This window comes from Mirounga angustirostris, unplaced genomic scaffold (genome assembly GCF_029215605.1).
Source record: "Mirounga angustirostris isolate CCGP_5_RB_7025 unplaced genomic scaffold, mMirAng1.0.hap1 SCAF_15, whole genome shotgun sequence".
NCBI lineage: Eukaryota > Metazoa > Chordata > Mammalia > Carnivora > Phocidae > Mirounga > Mirounga angustirostris.
The window spans coordinates 59,301,188-59,317,732 of NW_026991723.1; the positions used below are offsets into that span (position 1 = coordinate 59,301,188).

Consider the following 16,545-nt stretch of genomic DNA (forward strand, 5'->3'; position numbering starts at 1 on the left):
TCTTCTCCTGAGCCCCAGGATGGGCTGCTGCCAGGTCTGCTCACCATCTCTGACCAAAGGTGAGGAGAGCAGGCAAGAATCGGCATGAGGAGACTCAGCACTACGTCTGAGTTTCAAGTACGTCTGAGATGCAGGGATGTGCATGTGTGTGCATGTATTCACATGCACACATATGGAGGGGAAGGCCCGATTCAGAGGCTCTGAGTTTTGCAGGGCATTTCCAAAAGACTCAGGACTTATTTATTTTTAGCTTTATAGCAATTAATTGGCTATTGATTGGCTGGAATGTTCAACTCTCCATTTCCTCAAATACAATAAAATAGTTTCATTAAAATGTATTCATGCTTGAAAATAAGGGAGCCATTAAGTGGTTTCCTTTCTGTTCCACTCCAAGGGAAATGCACTGTTTGTAAATAAAAAATCCATCATCCAAAATCACTTGTTCTTAATGGTGCTTTTAGAGAAGATGAGGGACGTGGCCTATGCGTGGTGATTTTGGGGATGAGGGTGGCCCAGTGGCCATAGTTGCACGGTTGGGTGGGCCTGTGGTTGGGGTGGGTGAGGCTCAGCTTGACCTCCTCCAGTCAGGCCTTAGAGTCGGGCAAGGGGGCCCCTGACTCCCAGTCTGCCCCACCCCCTGCTGGTTCGCACACTTCCTTCCCCAGCCGTGCTCAGAGCTGTCTAAAGCTGAAAGGTGGGATTCCTGCCCGCCTTGTCCTGCCCACAGGCCAAATACACTACCTGAGACCGACTCCCTTTTAGAATTCATTACGGTTTCCTCAATAAATAGATAAAGAGCTGCATTTTCTCCTTCTGCCGCTTAGGGGTCTAAGACGTGGGAAGGAGAATATCTAGACTTACTGCATGGTGGTTACATTTACCCCCAACTCAGACATGGGCTAAAGGGGACCCCTGGGAACACATGGACTGAAACTCTAGATTGGCAGGGACATGATCCTGAGGTCTCCTTTGATTCTGGGATGGGGGGTGGTCCAGGAACGGGACCCCCGTGTCAAGAAATCACAGCAAAGGAAAGAGAGTCTGGTGCCTGGCTGCTCCTGGCAAGCAGCCCATGTCCAAGAAGCTGCAGACCCTTCCTCAAGAGAGCAGGCAGGCCAGGGACTTGCTTCCAGTCCTCTGCGGCAGCCCCTCGGGACCTGGCCGCCACTCCGGAGCACAGCCGCGAGCTGACAGTGGGGAAGTGCGGATCAACACTGCGGCTCCACGATGACTCCACCATGAATATGCAAGAGGGAATCCTGAGGTAAGGGGTCATCAGGGGACAAGGGGCTGAAGGGGCTGCTGGGAGGTGGGGCAGACTGCAGGCTAGGAGTCATGGCCTGACTGTCCAACTTTCCAATAATGTTTTGTTACCTTTTAAGAAATGCACTTGCCTTGGACCTCTCCGAGGCCAGAAGAACTAAAGGAATGAATTCTCCAGGAGCATCGATGTGCGTGCCTGGAAGCCATCAGAGGCAGGTTCCTCGTTGGGTGACAGGGCCATGGCCGCAAAGCCAGCTTCTTAGCGGGGTCACCCAGGAGCTGGTCTAGTCCAGAGTGCTGTGGGGGTGCACCCTCTCCAGCCTGGGCCTGGCCTATGCAGGGACCTGGATTTTTCTCTACCCTCAGGGCAGCTGTGTCTCAGACATATCTTGTTTCTAGGTATTTGTTAGGAGTGCTTGGTTTGTTTTTAAGATTTGCTCCCCATGGCTTGGAGCTAAAGTCTAGCTGAAATGTCATCCAGAAAGGGGGGGTGGGAAGCTGGTGCCAGAGGCTGCCAAAGGCAGGGCAGTTCCTTTGGGCTATGACTTCTCATAAAGGGATTTCACCCCTCAGTGCCCCGTGGCCACATCTGGGGCACTTCCCCTGCACACATGAAAAAACCTCAGCGGTACTGGCCTCTCAGAGCCAACAGTCCCTCCGCCCCCACCACCAGCTGTTCTATCCCACCCACCATCAAAGCCCAAACGGTCCGCAAGAGCCCAGGGTGAGGAGGGAGGGGGTAAGGACTGGGGATGCCTGTCCCTGACAGTGACTGGCCTAACAAGTTGAAGCTCATCTCCCATCTCTCTGGGTTCCCATTTTCAATGAAGGGCAAGGAGGTGAAGAAGAAAGGGAGCACTGGACAAAAATTGGGGGTCATGAGCTAGGAGCCAGTGGGTCAGATGTGGCCCACAAACATATTCTTTTGGCTGGAAGGGCATTTAAAAAGCTTTCACATTTCAATGCCACTGGATGGGGCCAGCCCTCTGGTTGTCTCGGGTCCCCCCCCCGCCCTCGCCACCTCACGCCCTGCCTCAGTGGCGAGATCACCTGCCTGACCCAGGAAGCAGCAGTTCAGGGCCCTGGAGATTGTGATCTGTGTTTCCCAGGCCTGTGGCCGCCCCCGGGGCCTGGCTGGGGGATGCCTCCATGTTGGCACAGACCAGTCTGGAGTCTAAGCCACAGTGAGAAGACATCTCATAAACCCCGGGACCTTAGACCCTCGGAGTCAGAGGCAGGCCCACATCCAGGCCCTGCCACGGCTGATGGTGTAGTCTTGGATGTGCTCTGATCCCCTCGGAGTCTCAGGACCCAGCAGGGAAGAAGCATGAATGAAACCTCAGAAGCACTGATGTGAATGAATCTGAGCAAAGACTTTGCAGGTTTGGTGTTAATGGGAATCAAGGCAGACCAGCAAAGCCACCAAGCCTTAGGCCATTTGGTCAGGCCAGCCTCTGGGTCCCTGTTGTTTCCTTGTGGGTCTAGGGGGTTCTAGGGAATTGAAGGGTATATCTAAGCCATACGCTCCCATGATGAGAGCACAATTCTGTGGAGAGAGAATGGGGCCCAGAGATCTGAGAATTCACCTCACCTCTGTCTTGCCATGCAAGCCCCAAATCTCAGTTTTCCCATCTGTAAAATGGGCATCGTGATCTTTGCCTCAGGGAATGGTCAAGGATTGCAAAGCACCATACAAATGTGAGTTATGAAAGGGCTAACCCTAACTAAGGCGCCTTGAGAAAGGGAGGTTGGATTTGATATGTCATCAGATTTTTCAAGGCTGGAGCTAGACTAATGGTATGAAACTTTTTCATAAAATCCACAAGGTCCTTTCCAAAAGTCAGAGCCAGAACATAGGGCTGAAAGCCTGTGGAGTGCCCTAGGCCTCCAGCCACAATGCTGGTGAAAGCCCTGGCCTTGTGTTGTCCGTTCAGAATTCTCTGCCATTCACTCAGCGGCTTGTGTCCTTTGGAACCTTTCTCTCCTGGCTTATAGGCAGTTCCACCAGCAGTGAGCGGAATCTGAGCTGGGGAGAGCAGGTACTTGTGTGAGAACATATGTGTACATCCATGTGCTCTTGTGCTTCTGCCTGGCAGCCCAGGAATCAAGGGGTTGTCTAATAAATACAAATGCAATCTGAAGACCAGCAGAGCCTCAGGGGAGAGAGGAAAGGCATGGAGGGAGCTCATCACAGCAAGAGAAGGAACAGAATGGGGCCAGCTGGGCTTTGATGAGGAAGGACAGTGTGCGCTTTAGGCAGTTGGTTCAGGGAAAGCTGACTTCCCAATAGCCTGAGACCACGAGGAGGGACAAGGACCAAAGGTGTGGGTATAAGAGGCCAAAGGCCTGATCTGCAGACCTCTGAGCCCACCACTTCCTGCAGCAGGGAAGGAGGAAAGGAGAGGCCAGCTCCTGTACCTTCTCCTACCTTGCCTGGCAGGTGGAGGCTGGAGCTGGTTCATCCTGTTCCTGGAGGTGGGCTCTGCCCCCAGCTGCCTCCTTTCTTTGCCCAACAGGTTACAAGGTGGTGGGTGCACCTGCAGTGAGTTCCCTGGCTCCACTTCTGCCTTGGATGGCTGGGCTTCCTTGTCAGTTCTAACAGCCCGGGACACTCCATCTGTGGCAGTGGGCCCAGAACGATCTCTCACTGCCCTCGCTGTCAACTTCCCTCCCCGGGGATGGAAGGATCACCTTGTGCCAGGGGTTGGGAGGCTGAATCCCAGCCCACCTCTGCCAGTCAATGCCTGGGGACTCCACCGTGTTGAGCCCATTTCCTCTTCTCTCCCACCACCTTGTAGGATGTTGGGGAGAAAACACTTGGTGGTGGCCAGAGGAGGTCTATTTCCCTGCATTGTCCCAGGTTTCCCCAAACTGGGCCCCAGTTTCCCCTGAGGCGGGCTGGACTAGATTGTCCTCAAGGCTTATTCCCATCCCTCTGGGTGTTCTTATTTCCCATTTGGTCCAAATAGATACCCATCCCATAGGCTTGCTCAGAAGTAGAAGATCTGCCCCCAGATGACCCAGTTACAAGTCTGTTCCCCATCCTGGGAAAGAGGAAGGCAAGGAGAGAGCTGGAGGATGACCTTGCAGGTGACCCTGCTATACCAAGGCAACGGAGACTCAGAGACATGAAGGTCTTGTCTGAGGTCCCACAGCAAGGAAGCGGTGTGGCCAGGACAAGACCTCTCAGGCCCAATAACCTCAAGTCCAGGCTCTGCTCTGCCCCAGCTCTTTGCCAACTTGGTGACATGCAAACATTGGGGATGCAAACGTCTGTCACACGAGATGGCAAAGTCCATGGTCATCAGTGTAATTCAGCCCAGATTGGGACAGGGCCTCCGCCTTGCTGTTCTGAGTGGGCAAAAGAGACTACTGAAGGAACTGAGGCCCCCGGCAAAGAGATGGTGGCCCCTGGCACCCCTATTTCAAAACCACTCCCAGTTCACACACCAGTTCCTCACTGCTTATCCTGCTTCTCTCCCAGAAGGCCTTCCTCTGTCCCCCGTATCCTCCCAGGTGGTTTTTTTCTGACCACTCCAGCCTCCAGTGAGTTCTCCAAGCTCCCCTCCAGGCTCCTGGGGCCCTTGGCCATGGCCCTGGCTATTACAACCCCTTGCATCAATAGGTATATGCCCACTGTGCAAAGTTAGGCATCTGCTCCCATCCCAGCACCTCTATTTCCAGCTGCATACTAGGCTCCACGAGGATAGGGAGGGGCTGATCAGGAAGTTCTGGCTGACTGCTCTAGGTGTTTGTGGTCCTCAGTGCAAGAATGTCCTTTTTGTTAATTATTGTCTACATGGCAGGAACAGGCTTGCCCAGAATCCACTTTCTGGCATCCTGGAGGGTGGGAGAAATGTCCATGGTGGGTGTCCAATGTGATATGAGCCTGGGCACGCCTCAGAAAACACATCCCAGTTCAGTTCAGTGGTTCCAGGGGCTTGGGAGTCCCTGCCTTGGACTATGGTCTTCTGAGTCCTGTCCAGCCCCAGCATTCAAAGTCCACAATGCAGTCAGCACCTTGGACAGCATCTTTAGAATCCTAGCTGAGGAATCTCCCAGACAGTCCTTTGTTCTCTTTGAGTCCTTTGACATGGAAAAGAGCTGCTCACCCTGCACAGGGCCCAGGAAAATGGAGCCAGGAAGCCAGGGCATCTCTCCAGTGTGTTTCTCCTGAGGAGGGGTCTCAGGGGGCAAGCTTGAAGCATAACCAGCCCAATGAGACTCCTAGTCCAGACGTTAAAGAAGTAGCAATGAGCAGGAGGCTGGGACCTGAGGTGAGCATCCTTAGTCTCAAGGACAACTCCAAGCCCACCTATGGGGGGGGCAGCCAAGACAGAGGGGATGCTCTGCACACAGGTCTAAGATGTCCTGTGACACATCGGGAATATTGGATGCATAATGGGTGGGCAGTCTGCTCAGTTGGACCCTCACGCCCACAGAAAAGCAAGAAGGTATTTACATGGGTGCTGTTGAAGTGACAAAAACAAGCTCTCCTTCCCAGGCCTGGGGCAGGAAGACAGGTGGATGGTCAGACAGCTGGGGACCGGCAGGCTAGGCTGGGGCTACAGTTGTCTGCAGAATAGTCTGTGGCTTTGCAGACACCCAGTTGCTGTTGGGAGAAGCGCACTGATGGACTCTTAGAAATGGACGTGTGTCTAGAAGTCCAACAGCCTTACCATAGAACCCCAGTTCCCTGGCAGGAAAAGGTTGGGAGGGAGTTTCAGGCGAGAGAGGATTGCTGGGGGATGGTCTCATTGGGCCCCTCTGGCTGGCTTCGGAGGGGCTGAGAGGCTATCGCCCTCAGTGATATGTGTTGCAAGTGCTTGGCGCCCACCTGGCTCCGAGGGTCAGTGACGGTCGTAGGCAGTGGCGGCTGCAGGAGGGGCAGCTCCTCGGGCCGCGGCGCTGTAATAATACGGGGAGCCTGGGAGAGACAGAAGAGGGCACGGCGGTTCGAGGGGGACCTTGTGCCTGCCACCCCATACAGGGGGTCCCCTTTCCACCAGGGTCCCCCTCCTCCTCCCCTTCCTCCCAGGCCACCAAGATCTCTGTTCCAGTCTGTTCCCCAAATTGCAAACCTAATCAGGGTGGCTTCCTGCTCACAAGATTTCAAGGCCTCCTCCCCACCTGGAGCTGGGGTAGGCAGACTGGGGCCCTCGGGTGAAATCCTCCCTGCTGCCCGTTTCAGTCAATAACGTTTTAGTGGAACTCAGCCTTGCCCACTTGATTCTGTGCTGTCTGTGGGTGCTCTCACGCTACTACAGCTGCCTGCGCAGCCCCAAATATTTACCATCCAGCCCTTGGCAGAACGAGTTTGCTGACTTCTGACCTAGAGGGTGAAAAGCCATCACTTCTTAGTTTGCCCTGTGGATACTTCGTGACCTAGCTCTGCCCACCTCTTGGGATTTCCGCCCCCGACCCACTGCTCCCCCACCATACCACGCACACACCACACTCCAGTGAACTCGGACCCTGCAGAGGTCTCAAGGATACCCTCATGCTAATAGCAACTACCTGCGGAGAAGCACTTCTTCGGCCTCGCACCGCTCTTTCACGTGTTGTCTCATCTCAACCTCCAGGGCAGGGGAGTTAGCCCACTTTATCCTCCTCTTGTGCCTCTCTGCCTCTTTCTGTGCTTCTTCCTGCAGCCCCCCCCCCCCGCCCCCCCGCCCTGAGCTCACCCTCCTCTGCAGCCTGGACCAGGGGCTCCAATCACCTCTTTTACTGCTTCTTCCCCCCACCCCGCCCCTGGACAGAGAGCCCCACATAGGAGGGGGCTGGGCTCTGCTCTTCCCGGTGTCTGTCGTCAGTCCCCAGGCTGTCGCCCGGCACGTGGCACGTGCTCACAGCCAGGCTGGATGAGTAAATGCACAGCAGCACAGAGTAAACAAACGATAGCGGAGACCCCTGCCCATTCACTCATTTCTTTTCTGGCCCTATTGGGGACAGCAAGGGGCAATAATCACAAACCTCACAGACCAATGTTGAGAGTCAGCAGGGGGATTAGAGCTCTGAGAAAAGAGCTCTGGGGGGGGAATGCAAGATGATTCTGGCAGAGTCAGGTTTCCTGGAGGATGTGGGTTGGGCTGGGTTTGAAGGACAGGAAGAGACAGACATGGGGAGCCTGAGGTATGGGAGACCATGGGAAAATTGCAAGGTGGAGCCCTGCGGCCTGTGACCTCCAGACAGAGCCAGGGTGAGAGCCAAGCTGGGTTCCTCCCACTGTCTCAAGGCTTCATTCTGGGATTACCTGCTTCGGACGAGGCCTCCAGGAGGCCTACGCTGCACCAAAACTCCTCCCCAGGGATGAAAGAGTCTGGGGGGCTCAGGGAACCAGCAGATTCTCAGAACCACAAAGCTTAGAGATGCTAGGCCATTGCCTCCTTTTACAGGTGAGGAAACGAGGCTCAACAAACCAACATCAAGTGCCCAAAGCCACAGGGCCTCTCAGTGCCAGAACCTGGCCTGCATTCAGGATTCTTCCCACCACAGTGCAGTCTACCCAACGCTGGGGGGCTGTGTTTATCCAGGTGGACAGCAGTGGGGGCCCTGGTAGCCACTGGACCATGCATCTCTTGGGGTGGGAATAGTGAGCTGCTTAATTCCCTGGGGGAGTGGACTCATTCGTGATTCTCCCAGATACCATAACTGAGCACCAAGGCCTGGACTCTCTCACTCTTGGCTGAGTGACCTTGAACAAGTGGCTTCTGAGTCTCAGTTTTCTCATCTGTAAAAGGGGGTCACAATGGGGCCATATGAGGGCACCATGAGACAAGGATGTGAAAGTGCTTTGGAAATCGACAGTTTTCTAAGCCACTTACAGCTAGTCACGCTTTCCATTTCCAAAACAATTCCACCAGGTAGGAACTAGTATCGTCCCCATGTAGCAGATGAGGAAGCTGAGGCACAGAGACTAAGTAGCTTCCCCAAGATCACACAGCTAGTATGTAATCTAGAGGGCAGGACGGGGGAGGCACTTCAGCACGTGCCACTGGCCCTCCAAACCCAGTCCCAATGAACAGACACACTACTTCCTCCCTTGCCCCCTCCCATCCCCCCACCCCCCAGGAGGGAGTATGGCTCAGGCAGCAATGACAATGGAGGAGGAGCGGGAGATGCCTCGCCATGCTGTTCCAGAAGGCAGAGACACCAATCCCATGCCTAAGTCTTCCCAGAGATGGCTTTCTCTGCTGCCTCCTCTGTCACCTTCCTAGTTGGAGCCCTGACTCAGAGATGCCGGTCAGCCAGCCTCCTCTGCTCTTTCTTCTGGGATGGGGACAGCATTAGGACAGTCACCCACAGAGAATGTGCAGTACCAGCCCTGCATCCTGCCTTCAGATGAGCCCAGGAGAGAGGAATGTGTGTGTGTCTGTGGTGGGGACATCCCTGCAGGCCTGGGCATGGCACAGGAGCGGGAAAGCCTCAGGGACTGCCCTCACCAAGGGGCCTCCAGGGGCAGCAAATAGAAGTAAGGCTCCTGGGAGGATCCCGGCTCAGTCCTCCGAGTTCCCAACAGGCCACTTGTCACCTGCCCCCCACCCCCCGCCCGGCTCTGACTCACTCCCCTTCCAAAGCCTAATCTCTTGGCCAGCCTGTCCCGAAAAATCAAAAATGCTTGCATTTACCATGAGAAATGAACACATCACCTTACAAAGCACTCTGGTGCCCATTAGACCCCCATCTAGAATAAACTTGTCCTTTTCTTCTGTCATTTTTCCCAATTCACAGTATCATCAATTTGCTTCTTGACACAGTCATTCCAGGCTCCTGCTCACGCCTCCTCCCCTTGGAGTGGCCACGGGCACACCCCTTCTAATCCTAATTGACCACTGCTTTCTTGCCCATCCCTCCTGCCTCTGTGCCCTCCCAGCCTGTTCGCTGTGCCCTGGCTGGGCCTTGTGTGCACAACGTACAGGCCGCACCGGCACAGGAGGCTCGGCGGGAGGGGCGCCCTCCTTGAGCGGTCAGTGCGCAGCCTCACTAGGGCAGCATTGCCCAGCCTGGCGGGGCGGTGTTTCTGCGAAGGGGACTTCAGCCAGGCTGGCTGGGGTGCGGGCACTGCGTGTGAGCACACGGGGGGAAGGGGGGGAGAGAGAGAGAGAGAGAGTGTGGGTGTGTGGGTGTGTGTGTGTGTAGGGTCTCACCTGTTTCTGCAGCTCCCACTGATCTAGCAGGAGCACCAAGGAGCCTCAGAGCAGCTCCCCCCCCCCCCCCCCCCGGTACCTTCCCCAGAAATAATCAGTCTGCTTCTCTGGTCCAGTGGGATTCTTTTAGTTAACGGCCTGAAGACACTCTGGGTAAAGGGCAGTCTGGTAGATATGATGGGCCTGGAACTGATTTGCAAGACTATGGCAGAGTAAGCCTGGCATCTCACTCATCTTCAAGAAAGTGGGATCACTGCTTATTCAGGGCTGTGGGCCTCAGGAGAGTGTCATATTCAGCTCTTGCCTGAACGAAGCTGCCGGTGGCAATTATCCTCATCTTACACCTGAGGCAACTGAGGCCCCGATTGGGGGATGACCTATGATTCCCCAGGTGACAGACTTGGGAAGTGCAGGGGCCATTTCTCATGTTTGTAACTACCCAACGTTGTTTTCGACTTTTCCTGTGTTTGCAGGGTGTCCTGTGGTGGGAGGCCCGCCTCTTTGAATGAACTCGTTCTCCCATTCCACTTGCTGCTAGGGCACAAGTGTGTCCCCTGGGCTCTGCCTGTTAGAGCCTCTTGCATGCGACTTGGATCGGGAAGGGGGCAGCAGGAGGAAGTGGGTGGGCTAGGACGGCAGAGACGCCCAGCTCAGGCGGGCGGCGAGGCCGAGCTCTCCCGCACCCTGGCCAGAGTGGCAGCAGAGAGCAGAGAGCCAACTGGTAACAGCAGGAGGGCTCTGGCAGCCCTGGTGGTGTGGCTGGGTGATGTTCCCAGCCGTGTGTCCCACACCTGCCTCTTTGGTCCTCCTGGAGATTCTGGAAGCCTGTAATATCCCTTAATAAAGTGGTTTTCTGCTTCAGCCAGCCAGAGTGGATTCTGTGGTTTGCAACAGAAAGTCTGGCAGATAAATACAATAATCTGGCTTTCAAAAATTGATCAGAGCTGTTCTCAACACATTACATGGTCTGAGTATTCAGGCCCCTCAAGACTTCTATGGAGGGATGAGGCCTCTTTTCCTGGCTGTTCAGACTTAATTGGTCAGGGAGAGTAAGAGTACCACATCATACTCTGGGGTCGGGGCAATCTGAGTTTGAGTCCTCATTCTGCCACCTGCATGCTGTGTGACCTCAGGTAAGTTAATTACCCTTCCTGAGTCTCACTGTCTCCATCTGTATAATGGAGATAATAGCTGTTGATAAAGTAAGGTAGCCCACATGAAGAGTTTTGCCCAGCGCCCACACAAGGAGCAGATACTCATTTAGATGGACAGAGTTCCTCTGTACCAGCTCTGGTCTCCTCTCAAGGCATTGAGCACCCTCCCAGCATGGACAGCCTTGCCTGGGGCTCCCTCACCCTCAGCCTGGAGGCTCTCTGAGACAGAGTCCACATCTTTCCATACCAGGCACACAGCCCACGCCTAACACCCAGGGATGTGAACTGCCTTCACTCCAGCTGAACAGCAAAGGCCCCAGATGCCGCCTAGCCCCACCCTCCCTTTGCCACCTGCTTGGGCTCCAGACCCAGCGCTCTGCCCCTACCCCTCTGAAAGACTCTGGTTCAAGGAGACTATGATTAGCCTTTGCCTCCTAGGGCTGACAGCTGGGCCACCTCAGAGACCAGGGCCTCTCAGAGGGGCTGTTTCAGGAAAAGTATTAGGTAAGTGGAGATGTGGTCCAATACTTAGAATTGATTTTTACCACAACCAAAAAAGTCCACAGATCAGCCCATCCAGGAGGCCACAGGTAGTACGATCCTAGTCTCCTATAACATGAAATCTGCAGGCATAGGGACCTGAAGTACTAACTGGCATCATTCTTTATTGTACCCGCAAGTTTTGCATGACACGCCAGAATGCTCGGGGCAGCTGGGGGCAGCTTGAGGCCCAAGTGCATGGAAGGGTGGTAGCCAGGAAGGGATGGTGTCTCTGTCAGACACGTTGTCTGCCTTAGTCACCTAATCACAGACCCATGACCTGGCAACTTGAGTTTGAAGGGACCAAGTTCTTGCTTTTCTGGTGAAGTCTGTTTCCCAGTCCTAAAATAAATTCCAGATCCAGGAATTAATAGGCTCTTACTTAAGCTGGCCTTGTTAAGCTGGACAGACAAGCCTGGGTGGTCTCTGAGCCTTGTCCCAACCTGTGTAGGAATTCCTCAGCTTACTGCTGGGGCCATCCGTGTGCAGGCTCATTGACTAGCTCTGCCCCCAGGTGGTGAGTGACATCTGTGAGCCCTGGGCCCCTGCCTCATGCTCCAGAACCTTCAGCTCCCATTATCACTCACCAGCTGCTTTCATGTCAGTTCATTTCAACAAAACAAAAGGTTCTCCTTGGCCTTTTAAGGGCCGAGTTATCCCTGCTTGGTCTTTGGAGTGGCCCAAATATCTTTGATGATGTACACAGATCAGGCTGGCCCCAACAATGGATAATATGCCAGCCTGAGGCCTGGGTAGATGTTGGGTGCCCGCTGAGCTGGGACTGGAAGGATGCAGAAGGCCTTCAGGCACAGAGCAATCAACTTGCCAGTGGAGCTCTGCTGATGTCCATGGCAGGCATCACTAATCAATCACTAAGCCTCAGAGTCCTTATCAAGACAGGTAGATGCTACCAATCAATCCAAGTTGGCTCTTGCCAACTTGCTGCCTCCTTGCTGCCTCTTAGAGATTTCTCACCGGAAGATTCAATGATTGTTAAGAAATATGTTAATCCCGGGAAGGCACTTTTCCTACGCTCCCCCTATTCCTTCAATGCCCCCTTTTCTCTGTTTCCCTTCTCTGCCATTTTCCCTTATCCACCAAAACATCTGGGGGAGGGACGAGGGCTCGAGCGGAGCTGGAGTGGTGTTTCCTGTCCGAGGCTCCCATCACAACTCCCGGATGGCAGGTACCTGAGGCAAGCTACCCACCCCCACTCAGGGACTATACCTCAGGCTGTCAAGGGACCCTGGCCCAAAGAGGGGTTCTAATGGGGCAGCTGATGGCCCAGGGGCCCAACAGGGCCTCCACCAGTACTCACCGAGCAGCCCCGGGTTGGGGAACCTCCAGGAGTCGTTGTACGAGGGATACTGAGGGTGGCTGTAGGGGCTCCCAGAAAACTCACTCCCTGCATGTGGTGGGCGGGAGAGAAACAGGAACCAAATGTCAGGTCAGGTTTGGAAAATGCCAGTGGCGTTTGCCTCATAAACTGCAGGTGCTTCTCATACCCAATAAAGGCAAGCCTGGCCCACGTCCTTAATCAAGTGGATGGCTAACACCGGCCTTGTATTTCCCCCTGTAACATTTTTCTTAGCAGAGGGAGTGAATCCCAGCCTCCAACATGCATACCATGAAACTACCACGTGCCAGGTGTTCCCTGGGGTTATTGGACCATTTTATAGGTGAGAAAACTGATGCCCAGGGTCTCTCACAAAATGACCTTGATCCACGTTCAAAGTGGCAGCCGGCCTGGCTCTCAGCCCTGACTGAGGCACTCCAGTACCCCAACGTGGTTTCAGTTCCACTGCCCATGTGTTTCCTGAGTGGCTCTGGTCTGGCCTTCTGGGTTGTGACTCCAGAGGGGGCTGCTCCTGGGGCCCTGGGAGCATGGGTCTAACGGGGAGGGTGAGACAGATGCTCACGTCCATGCCGGGAGAAGGCAGATGGCACTTTGCTGAGATGAAGGGAGGCCAGAGGGCTGGGGAGCACAGCAGAGCACAGAAGGTCGGGGCCTTCCAGGCATTGGGAGGGGGGCCGCTGTTTGCTGCTGGGGATGCTCAGGCAGAAACCACGAGCTGGGCCGGGGTAGGGGCGGCATTGGGGAAAGGGGGCACAGTAGGACTTGAGGACGACTCACTCTGGCCCAGCTGCTCATGGGGCCCTGCTTCTTGCGTCTGGCACTTCCCTGTGCTCTTTCTTCAGCCCCAGGAGGGCCTGTTTACCACCAGTCAGTCACAGGAAAGGAGTTCAGAATTCCTGCCCTCAAGCCTTGCCGCCTTGGCTCTGCAGCAGGAAGGACCCTGCCTGTCGCCTCCCTGTGGCTGGGATTCCCAGAGCACCTGGTTTGGGCCGGAGCCCGGCTGTGTTGGTAGCTGGCTGGTGAGTGGCTCTGTAGGCCCCTGGTTACAGAGCAGGTGGGCCCCTCCCTGGCAGCCCCAGGAGACCACCCGCAGCCCCGACGTGCATCCATGGGTTCTTCTCAAGGGTGCCAAAGGGTAGGAGCCTCCAGAAGGACCAACCAGAAGGCAGGACCTGGAGCACTGCTCTTGCCCCAGCATCCGGGCCCAGATGTAGGGTCCCTGGGGCTCCACCAGGTAGGGCAGGAACAATAAAGGAGGCCTGAGGGGCCAGCTGCTCCCACCCCCTGGGCCCAGCTGGCCTCCTCCCCATTTCTACAGCCAACCATAGGCAGAGCGTGTGCGGGCACACACACACACACACACACACACGTGCTCCTCCTCAGGCCTCTCTGGGGGCCACTCCTAGCCTGACAGGCTGAGCCTTCCAATTCTCTGTTTTTTATGCCTCAGTGGTCAGAGTGTCAGGTTCCGGTGGAGGGAGGGAGAGTGTGGTGACAGTGCTGGGCCGAAGCCGCCCAGCCTCCGCATATCCATCAGTGCCTCCTCCTCCTAGGGGGCAGGGAGGGGGATCAGAGAGACGGCGCAGCCTGGGGCAGGGGGACAGCTGCCCTCCCCTCAGGGCTCCGGGCTGCCCCATCAGAGGTACTTCCTGACAGCGCTGTGCCTGGACCCAGGGCCCCAAGGCTGTGCTGGCAAAGGCCATCTCTGCTCCTCCGTCTAGCAACATCATGCTTGTCTGCCAGGCTCAGCTCCAAGGCCACCTCTTCCAGGAAGCCTCCTTGATCTCCAGCCCCCGGAAGTGCAGGTCTTGGGTCCATTCAGCTGGAGTTAACCGTGTCTGTGTTATCCACCCTACACCTTCCACTACCACCCAGTCCCCAAGCTGGATCTCTGATACCTCTTTCTCTGGGAAGCCCCCGCTTCAGGTGCCCTCCGTTTCCCGCAGCACCCCACAGCACCTACATGGGAGTCCCCTGTGACGTGGGAGTGTCTGCCCTGCGGGTCTGGGTCCGATTCCTCTCTGCGCCTGTGCGCCCCCTGCCCCCAGCCCCGCGCTCCCCCTGTAATGCCCTGTCCGCAACAGATGGTTGGTGTTCGTGGATGGCCGGTAGCTCGCCTGCCTCTCCCTGATACACGATGCTCCTGCACATACATGTGCCTGGCTCTCTTCCTCACCTCCTTCTAGGCTTTGCTCCAATTCCATCTCCAGACCACCGAATTTAAATGGAAACCCCTTCCACCCCATCCTTTCCTGCTTTATTTTTTTCCATAGAACTGATCACGACCCAACATCTCTGTTTTTTGTGCTTATCTTGTTAATTCTGCGTCCTCCAGTACGACGGAAGCTCCACGGGGGCAGGGAGTCCTGTCAGACTCATGTCTCCATCCCAGGGTCTAGGACAGGGCCTGGCAGCTAGCAGGCACTGAGAACTTCTGTTGAATGAACGACCAGGTACACCTCAGTGACCCAGGGACACAGACGATGGCTGCCACTACTTCTGCTCTTAGTACTGAGAGCCAGGGGGGTATTGAGCACCTGCTGCCTGCCAGGATTCAACCCAGTTTATATGATCCACTGGTGGGTCCCACTCACAACACCACCCTGCTCCTTGGTGGAAGATGAGAATCCCCAGGAACACCCACCCCCCCTCCCCCCGCCTGGTGTGCTGAGTAGGGGCTTTGTGGGCACTCTCAGCCAGCCTGTTCCATGAGATGCCCTGGGAGAGCGAGCATTCAGGGTAAGGGGAGCTTCAGCACCTTGGGGCGTGAGGCTGACCCGGGGGGCCTGCTGGACACTCTGGGATGCTGATTATCTGAAGTGCCACAGAGAAAGCTAGTGTAGGGAGTCCTTGCACATGAGATGTGGGGAAGCCAGTCCTCAAATACCGAGGAGGCTGCCTGTCTAGAGACCTGGCCTAGCCTGACCTCAGAGGTGGCCAGGAAGCAGCAGACTGCCTAGGTTCGAGCCCACAGGCCACCACTGAGCCCAGCAGTCCTCAGTCAGTTTGGCACAGAGGCTGGGAGCAAGGTCTCTGGAACCAGACTGCCTGGATTTAATTCCCGAGTCTGCCTCTTCCTAACTCTGTGACCTTGGGCGGATCATTCAGCCTCTCCGTGCCTCAGTGTCCTCCTCAGTAAAGTAGGAGCAATTAAGAGATCGCACTACATGTGATCACTGTAAAGACTGAACGGGTGATACACTGAGTGCCTGGCACACAGTGAATGCTCAGCAAATTTCAGTCATGACAATGACCTGATCCTGCTCACCAAAGCCTCCCTGGCATCCAGAATCTCCTTTAACTCTCCTGACAATCCTATGACGCTCACAAGATGGGTGTAACTGTCTGCATTTTCTATGTGAGGAAATGGAGGCTCAGGAAGGTGGGGGGACTCCGAGGCTGGCCTCCCGCCTGCCAGCCCAGGACCTTCTGCCTATGTGACACTGCCTTCCCATCTTGGGCCTCTGTCTCTCTCTTTTTTTTTTAAAAAGTCCCTTCTTGTCAGCAGAGCTTGAATTTCACTTCTCAGGGGCCCTGATGCTTCTAGCAAGGAAGGAGGCCCTGTCCTTGGGGGCTCAGCGGGTCCCACCTGCTGTTGGCTTCTCCGGGCCTGGAGGCTCCAATCTCCTGCTTCATCTCCCCTGCTTAAATTCACCACACTCATGACACCTGAGGAACATTCACCTTCTTTCCTTCAAACCTTACAACAGCCACTTAGAAGAGTGAGTCCTGTCCAAGAAAGAGAAGGTGGGGGGAAAGCACTGGGGGTACTTTCTGGGGTGCCGGGGAGCATGTGAGCCAGGAAGGACAGGATCTCCCAGGCACAAGCAAAGGTCTGGGGTGGGACTGGTCAGAGTGCGACCCCCTGCATGGCCGGGGCATTGTGGGGCAAGAACATTACGCTTTTCTGTCATGGGAGCTGGGACCCAGGGGAGACTAGGGAGTGCCGGGATCTGGAGGAGAGGCTGGAGAAGGTGAGCCTGCGGTCAGGGAAACCAGCCAGGTGACTGCTGCCACAGTCCAAGCGAGCGGGCCGGGAGCCTGGGAGACCATGCAGGACTGCTGGCTGACCCGACACAAAGAT

General features: G+C 55.5%; 1 protein-coding gene across 1 annotated transcript in view; it reads right to left on the reverse strand.

Annotated features, from left to right (window-relative positions):
• Positions 1 to 5,185: 5,185 nt before the first annotated feature.
• The window catches only part of PAX5 (paired box 5), a 182,558-nt gene continuing 171,198 nt past the window's right edge, over positions 5,186 to 16,545 (reverse strand). The window contains exons 9-10 of the mRNA XM_045881987.3: positions 12,423 to 12,509; positions 5,186 to 6,190 (exon numbers count right to left, since the gene is read on the reverse strand). Of these exons, the coding sequence (XP_045737943.1) occupies positions 6,114 to 6,190; positions 12,423 to 12,509 (164 nt within the window). The 3' untranslated portion in view covers positions 5,186 to 6,113. The remainder of the gene's footprint in view (positions 6,191 to 12,422; positions 12,510 to 16,545) is intronic.